At 35.0% G+C, this 8,864-nt stretch overlaps 1 protein-coding gene across 1 annotated transcript; it reads right to left on the bottom strand.

Moving 5' to 3' along the window:
* Window positions 1–3,860: 3,860 nt before the first annotated feature.
* On the bottom strand, window positions 3,861–8,268 carry LOC120125515 (aspartic proteinase-like protein 1). The gene is given in 12 exon segments (XM_039143931.1): window positions 3,861–4,369; window positions 4,599–4,670; window positions 4,826–4,841; window positions 4,844–4,885; window positions 5,258–5,357; window positions 5,463–5,533; window positions 5,609–5,747; window positions 5,876–6,103; window positions 6,232–6,473; window positions 7,250–7,388; window positions 7,959–7,989; window positions 7,992–8,268. Coding segments are annotated over 12 exon segments (1,608 nt in total). The 5' UTR covers window positions 8,254–8,268; the 3' UTR covers window positions 3,861–4,103.
* Window positions 8,269–8,864: the final 596 nt, after the last annotated feature.

The raw sequence follows: 8,864 nt of genomic DNA, 5'->3' as shown, positions 1-8,864 counted from the left end.
CTCACTTAGATCATTCTGACGCACGTTGATATGAGTATAACCAAATAACTCTGACATGTATCCAGGCATCACGATGTCCCCATTGGTCAGTTGGGACTGTTCCGACCACCTCAGAACATCGACATTGTCTTCAACCTCTTTCTGAACCGTTCGTTCCATATTACTGGCCTTCTATATGGACATTGATCCCAAATCAACACTATGTAATGGATAGTGCAATGCAAAACAGAAAAGAAATAAAGCAATACACAAAAGATCAGTTAGTAAACATAAAACAATTAATCGGGATAATAATTTGTTCAAGAATCCTACCTACATGCTGGCTACCCAATCATGCTTTATCAGATCTTACCCAACATGATATTTACCCTCATGCTTTGTTATTCACAAAAATAAATCATAACCGTATGATATCTAATTTGCATGCTTATTCAAAAAATAAACCTAACCGCATGATATCTAGTTCGCATGCTTATTCAAAAAATAAACCTAACCGCATGATATCTAGTTTGCATGCATTTATTCGAAAAACGAAAATAAATAACTCAAAAAAATGCTTTTCCTTGTGTACCCTCCTCACGGGATTCTTAAGGTTCGGGTTTGGTTCAACCTAAGTTCAGGCTCTACGTTCACTATATGCCAGGGTTAGGTTTAAAGTAATAGGTTCTTGAATGTCCTTGCCGATGTCCCTTGGGCTACCAAACCCTCAATCCTGGCCACACGGCTTTAGGGGATCGAGTTCAATTTCGAGGAACACACCTCCCTATGTCCATGCGGAATGATTACCATCACGAGGACCATAAGGCGTGAGCTCCAGGAGCGATCCACTATCCCATGCAAGGTGAAAACCACACAGGGCATAGTCTCTCACTCCTACTTAATTAGGACGAGCGGGTTTTAGCTCATGTCATGAAAATGCAACTGTGCAGTGTGTGAGGAAAAGCGAAAAAGCACAATAAAAACACTCAAAATTTCCTAAATTCATACGATTAATCTGAAATCATTAGCAAATAAATTAGTACAAATATTTAATTGTTAATCGAATTAAATTTAAAAAAATCACAATACAAACAAACTTATTAAAACCAACAGAGAGATCAAAAACCAATTAAAACGAATTTGTAATTTTCAATTGCAAAGACAATTAATTAATCGACTATCGGCCTGACTCTCTAAAAAAAGTCCCCAGTGGAGTCGCCAAGCTGTCGAAACGATTTTTTCTTTTAAGGGTGAGATTTTAAAAACCACATTAATTCTTAATTATCTCTTTTTAATTTAAAAACAAATGTGATTTAAAAGACCTCTCGTTTCGAAAAATATTGAATTTCCTTTACGATCGAAAAATACGGTTCGAAGAGTCGCCACCAATCTTTGATTAGGGTGTGATTGGGCACCCAAAAATGTTTTCTATTTTAAATAAAAATTAATTTTAATTAAAACAACAAATTAAGGTCTGCGTTACCAAAATCCGAGTTCGGGAGTCGGTTACGTGTAGGGAAGGATTAGCACCCCCACAACGCCCAAATTAGTACCTAGTCGATTAATTACATACTTGCATGAACTTTACAAATTCGAACTTAATTGATTTTGATCCTATAAAACAAAGACGTAAATTTAAAACATTCAAAAGCACAATAAATTAAATTAAAATTACCAATCGTTTTAAAAGATAAAGAATGTTCGATTATTACAATATCGAGACCCGATCTTAAAGATATACAACCTTTTCTCGATAAATTTAAATAACGAACATTTCCTTTTCTCGTCTCCCAATTTTAGGTGACGAATCAATTTTTTGGTTTCACTTTCGGATACACTTTTAATTTAAAATCGTCAAAAACGACCCTCTAATCAACTAAGACAGGCCACTCGAAATAATTTTAAATTAAAAGGGTATTACCCTTAGTCCGATTATGTAATAAGTCGAGTTATGCACGTGAGGCTATCATACAAATTATGCAAAAAGTGGATGTCATGCCAAAATTAATTAAACAAAATTAAAATATTATGCAACGTGACATACAAAATTATATACTATATTTTAATTAAAAATCATAATTATGCATATTAACATATTATGTACAAATGACTCAAATAAAAACAAAAAACATGTTAACTATAAATTAAAAAAAATGTATATTTACATGTTAAAATAATGACTAAATTGAAATATATGTAAAATTAAACATACAAATCAAAATTGAACCAGAGTTAAATAAAACACACATAAATAAAGGGATTTAAACATGAATAATCTAATGAAATTACAACTAAATTACAACTGGAAAAATAACGAAATCAAGACGAACACAAAAGGTTAAATTCAAAAGCATTCTTAAGGTGACTAAAGTAAAAATATGCTAACCTTATAAGGACCAAATAACAGGTTATATCCTAAAGTCATAGTGACTAAAAAATAATTAACCCAAATGTCTAACTATGAATCTTAACTAAAATATCTAAGCTAACTCTCACTGACCAAATGCCTAAGTAAATCACGTGCTCAAGCTCTCTACCCTCCATCTCTACTTCTCTCCCTTCCTTATCGATAGAAACCAGAGAATTACAAAACTCTCTCGTCTGCTAGCATATCACGGCCACGGTAATGACCAAAACCTCTACCGAAACGAAGCAACCATCGCAGCCCTCTATCGTTCACAGTCTCCCAATGACAGAAAGAAACCTTACCCGACGAAGAAGAAAGGTAATTTCCATTTGGGTTTTCATTTCTATGGACAAATTCTTAACTGCCTTTTTCTAATTTATTTAATATTTTCTGTTTTAATCTCTGATTGGATTTGTAACTCTAGCCCCAGTCCCTATCTCTAGCAATCGAATCCCACCAAGACTACTGTCGCACAACTAAAGTAATTCTCTAATTCCTTTCTCTTCTTACTTTCTAGGTTTCGAAAGAAGAATTACAAAACTCATACATGAATGAACATTTCAAGGTAAAGAAGAAACTTGCAGCCTATGCTTCAATTATTGTACAACTTAGATTATACCTGCTTATTAATATCATTATTTATTAAAACAACAGTGCAATTTATCATTCATCAATGCAAACAAAAGAATTGTGTACCGTCATGCAGTCTGGTTTGTTTCCCTGCCAACCTCTTTGACAAATTATATGAAAAACCTCCATTTATATTAAATGAATTTATCTACTTTTCATCAGACTTAACTGTTCATCACATTTCATGTATTTGTCCAAATATGGAACTTAAATTTGAGATGAAAACCGAGGATTAAAGTTGAAATAAAGAGATGTTCTTCTTCAATGGCAAGGCTAACCGGAGGATCCATTTTACTTTTAAAAAATAAGAGTGGATTCAAATAACTATCTTTTAATTCCTAATTATTGAAAATAGGATACATACACACACACAATAGATATTAAACATTAAACAAAACACACACCATCAAAATAAATATGTTGGTACAAACCAGTTTCTTAAAAATAAATATTATAGACTAAAATTTATAGTCTACGTCAAATAATTTTTCAATATAGAGAGTTAAAATATACTTGCACACTGTAAAATTTTATATTTTATATTTTTTTAGATAATTGGATTCATTAAATTTAATATTTGAGATAAAATTCCAAACATTTAAATTTAAAGATATTCATTTTTTTTTTTTTGCAAAAATCTCCTCATCATCCTAATTGCCCACTCCTACGAAAAGGGGAAACTGACACACAAGGCTTTCTTTTATTGATTCCACCGTGTACGATAAAAGATGAGAGAAAAGTTGAATCACAATCCAATATTAAAAATATTTAGCACTCAATCTTTGTCATAGCTCAGCAATTACTTGGTATTTAGTTTAGGCTGTTCTACTTTAAGATCATAAGTGTAAAATTGTGATTAGAAAGTAAATGTAATGCACATATTATATACTACGACATGCGCATCTGTTCCATCCAATGGCCATCACAGGGGCTAAAAAATTTGATGGCATCAGACCACCAGACTGCACCCACTGCTCCATGCTTCAAATATTCATACATTATACATATTATATATATAGATTTATATAAAGAAAAAGGGAAGAAAGATGGATATACATACATATATAGCTAAGCGTGAAAATGAGGCTCAACCATGGGTGGTGGAGCCGGTGTCTAGGGGAAAAGATGAAACGACATGCAAAAGAACCAGCAGCGGCAGCAATTGTAGATAAATGAATTGCCGGGGTCGGGTTGGGGCAGCAGCAGAGGGTCTGGAGGGAGGAGCCCTACCGGCCACGGCAGGAGCAACTGCACGTTCACCAGGGGTGCTCTGCTGCTCATTGGTCGGAAGTGGATTTACTGGTGTCCCGTCTGGCGAAAGGGGCATCCTTTTACTAACGGCTAAATCTTGACCTGAATATGAAATTTTGAGATTTCAGAATCACTTTATTTTTTTTTTATGTTTTGCTAAAAACAAAAATACCAACACAATGAAACCTTATCATTTTCATAATGCAGATCGCAACAAGTGAGCTATTGATACAAGTTGCATGGATTGATTAAGTTCCCTTTCGATTAATGAAGGAACTTCTAATTTTCAAGCCTAGCACGTACATACGTAAGCAAAGACTTAAGAACTTACAATTTGAGGTTGACCAACCTAACTTCATATTTTCCCTATCAAACACCATCCGGTATCCAGTCATGAAATTCTCTGCAGAAATACATTTAAGAGAATAGTAAAAAAAAAAAGGAACAATGCATGAATGGTGCAGACAACTATGCATGTACAAAAGCACATAAGCAGAAACAGAATCAGAGGAAATATAAGATGAACATGTTTTGCATTAAGGAAATACAGTAGCATACGTCCAATTGTCCCAACATCCCCTCCATTGGCTGTATCGCTAAGCAGAATCCAGAGACTCCCTGCATGGAGATCGCTAAGAGTGAAGATTGAGAAACATCAAAAACTTTGTGGTGATGGACTGCCAGACAATTTTGGGTAATATAGACATAGGCACTCATGCTTGTAAAATGTGGTATTTTGTTGAGTTGTTAATCATATGTTAGTGTTCTTTAAACCTATATATGATGTATTTTCAACTCCCTTATGGATGCAATTTTCAAATTCAGAGAAGGGAGGTTCATATATGAAATAGTGCAATTTTTCCTTTCAATATTTATCAGAATACTGTATTCTTGTTTGTCATCCTAATTCGTGATCAAAGTTACCAGTCTAAAGGAAAAGCTTTGTAAAAGAAAACCTATAAATCTCCATGTGGTAAAGAAAATAAACACCTGGATACCATAGACCACAAAAACAGGATTAAAGACCACAAAGCTATTGTTTAAAGGGAACATGAGCTTCAAGTGCGGAACCTTGGGCAGCTCCTGCGAACTATTTCACAAAATAAGAAATAAATTAATGTTCATAGCAGAAACACACTCTAGAACCAACATACACAATCAGGAAATGTCTAATGAGTCTCTTAAGTGAGGTAACCTGGACTTGTAGCAATATTTCCATGGATAACCTGTATAACTTGTGATTGTAGCATTGATTCTCCTGTCAAACTATAAGAAATCACATATATCACACATAAATTGATAACATATTTATTCAACGAGTTTATAAGACAAGGACGGTACCTCCTTAGCTATTCTGTCATACACTGCATTGGGAAGGAACGTAAACGACGTTCCACTATCAACCACTGCACTAAATCGTGTTTGTTTGAGACAAGAATTACCAAAACAACAAGACTCCACCCCAACAATGTAGGTCTCACTGAATAAATACATAGGTTGAATCAAAATACAGAGGAGGAAGCTCTAAAATCTTTGAGAATTAAGAAAAGAGTGACAATTAAGTTTGAAAAAGAAAACTACATAAAAGCTTATAGTAATAATCCATACTATTTCCCATCAGAAGGCAAGAAATGAGTAGATTGTTGAGTGGGAGGTCCCTTATCCCCAAAATAAATTCTACCAGAATCCTCCTCATCAAAACACATTGAGAAAGAGTTGCAGATCAACCCAGCTTTTGCAAGGACACTTGGAACAGAAGCTTCTCCAGGCCCTAAACCCATCAAACCATCAGGAGCAACCCCATCCAAATAACCACCACTCTGCTTCATGCCACATCTGCATTGAATAAAAGAGAGCAGAAATAATTCCTGGTTAGACATACATCCATTCCGTGCAACGCTAACGAAATCAGTAAATGAATCAAATCAAGAAACTATTGTAGCCAGTAACTATCAGAAAATCACCCTATAATGACAGAGACCTGCACTGAAGTGTTCACTGTATTATCACCAATAGATGCAAGATGTAATATATCCTCAACAAGCAATCCAGAACTTGAAGTATTTTCTGTGTAGTAATCAATAGTGTAAGGGCATTGCTGCTTCGAACTTTTGCAGTTTGGACTTGATTCACATAACTGATGGCTGCATGCAATGTGCCTGCTAGAGCTTGAACCAGATGGCCTATACTCACTCAGATCTCTATCCTGCATAATAAATGCCCCATATATGACGGAGCACCTGCCAATCAATCATTGGAAAAAAGTGCTAAACATGCTATCTGGCCTTACCATAGACTTCACATGCCATTAAAATAAGAAAACCAATATTTAGGCTTGACTCTAGCCAAGCAACCCCTACCCCTATTTCCCCATGTGACTTGGTGTGCAAATAAATTACCTTCAATGATAAATTTAAATAATCATAAACCTAATACATGAATATCTGCAGGCAGAATTACCAATGAGAGAGATTTGAATGATTATATATGTAACAAGGCAGACGACATTACTCACAGCATCATAGGAATAAAATCAAGCATAGATATATAGACCAACTCTTCAAAAGTTAAGATGGAAAGTAGGGCAATTTTGTTAAAAATAGATAACTATTTTCAAGTATGACACCATACTGTTGAACAGTAAAAGTTAATTATAATTCAGATTTTATACATATTTTATGTAATGAACTCCATTTGATGTAAGGAGAAGAGTATCTAAGAAGGTAAAACTTTTGCCACTTTTTATTCCATGTGTTATCATCTGATTTCCACCCCCCAACAAAGCAATGAATAAGTTTGTTCCATTATTGAAACTAAAGAGTAGTCTCGTTGAAGAATCCATGCTACATAGTTACCAAACAAGCATTATGAACAACAATTCAAATATGCCAGAAAAAGCACAAATTTTAGAAGTAAAAATGGCCATTAAAAAATAATGCACCCAGATTGCTTTCACAACATAATCATAGAAAGCTGGCCTACCAGACTACTATAGTAACTGGCAGACAGTGGAGCACATTGAACACAGTCACATGGAACCCAAAGTAGATCGCTCCCCACATCCAATGCAACCAGAAACGAAACATTTGGTGTCCCTATATCAATCCAGGTGTAGTGTAACCTAAATTTCCAAAACTGAATACATTAAATAATCAAATAAACAGCAAAGAATAAACGCTCAGTTAATATGTTACAAAGATTTGTGATATAAAGTTAGAAACAGCAAACAATATGTCAAATTCTCCACTTGTTTTTAAATTACGGATAGGGATTTCATACGTCAAAGTTCTCCATTTTCTAGTAATTTACATCTTTCAGTTACTGGATTTAGAAAGAAAAAAAGCATAACTTATTCGACTTCTATCGCATATCTCAATTGGTATTGGAACATGCTATAGCATGCAACCTAAGAGCATGTTATAAGTATATTTCACACTAATTGCGATATTTTGAAGCCCAGCAAGTTGTATTGTACGTAAGCAACCATTGTCCATTAAAAACAAAATAAAAGCAGACCACAAAAAGTGGAAGTATTTCTTCAAAGTAAGTCAAACCCTTGGAAGAATTAAAGAGATTTTTTTTTTTTTTTGAAAAATAAATGGAAACATAAGCAAATTCAGCTAAATTATCAGTCAAATAGCGGTCAACAACATAATTCAAAATAAGATACTGTAAACTTTGTTTCTTGTACCATCCGAAGTCATTCCCGAACGACGTAGTTTACTCCCTTGAGAAGGGAAAACGAGATTGTACTTGCTGCCAAGCTTCATCTTCTGCCGCTGGAAATCGCTGTTCACGAGCAACTCATAGTACTCCAAATTCTTCCTCTCCGGCCACCGAACTCCACCCTCGTTCCTGGGAACCCTAAGCAACCTCGCCTCATCGGAAAACCTATGAATGAGCCTCGAAGAGTAAGTAACACCGGCCGTCACATATGAGGCGGCAAACGACAGCAAAACCAGAAGCAAAGATCGCCTCGTCTCCATAAACCAAGATCCAAGTTTTTCAATGGCAATGCGTAAGTAGAATCAAACCCCAAAGGATTTGTCTATTTCTTTTAGGGGATTTTTAAAGAAGAAGAAGAAGAAGGGTGCGCAATGCGCGTTGGGGGGGGAGGGATTAGAGGAGAGAGTAAAGAGAGTGGAAGAGCGTTGCTGTCGTTGTTGTTGTTGGGATAATTTTTGGATCCGAGTAATAAATGTTTAAAAATAATTAAAAGTGGGGGTTTATATTTAATTAATGGTTGGAGGCAAAGATTATGATTAAGATTAATTAATCGAGGGGTGGGCCCCGTTGAGTTGACGTGTGATAAAAACAGGGTTCGGTTGGGGTCGTTTTCGCTTCCTGGGGTTTCGAGAGGGGGAGACGGCGTGCTGTTTGATGTTTGCTGCCTGCCTGCCGTTTAGCTTTAGTTGACTACCTTTTCCTCTTGTTTTCAATACGTTTTCCGGTGCTGCCATTTTTTTAAACAAATATTATTTCAGATTTGGGAAATATTTAATTATTCTTTGGAGAATTGTACGAGTGAGATTTTATATTTTTTGTTTTTATTTTTATTTTGATTATTGATTAAAAAAGAGTTTTAGTTTATTGATTG

This window comes from Hibiscus syriacus, unplaced genomic scaffold (genome assembly GCF_006381635.1).
Source record: "Hibiscus syriacus cultivar Baekdansim isolate YM2019G1 unplaced genomic scaffold, ASM638163v2 tig00110432_pilon, whole genome shotgun sequence".
Lineage (NCBI taxonomy): Eukaryota > Viridiplantae > Streptophyta > Magnoliopsida > Malvales > Malvaceae > Hibiscus > Hibiscus syriacus.
The sequence above is the reverse complement of the archived record's forward strand: the minus strand, read 5'-3'. Positions and strand labels throughout refer to the sequence as shown.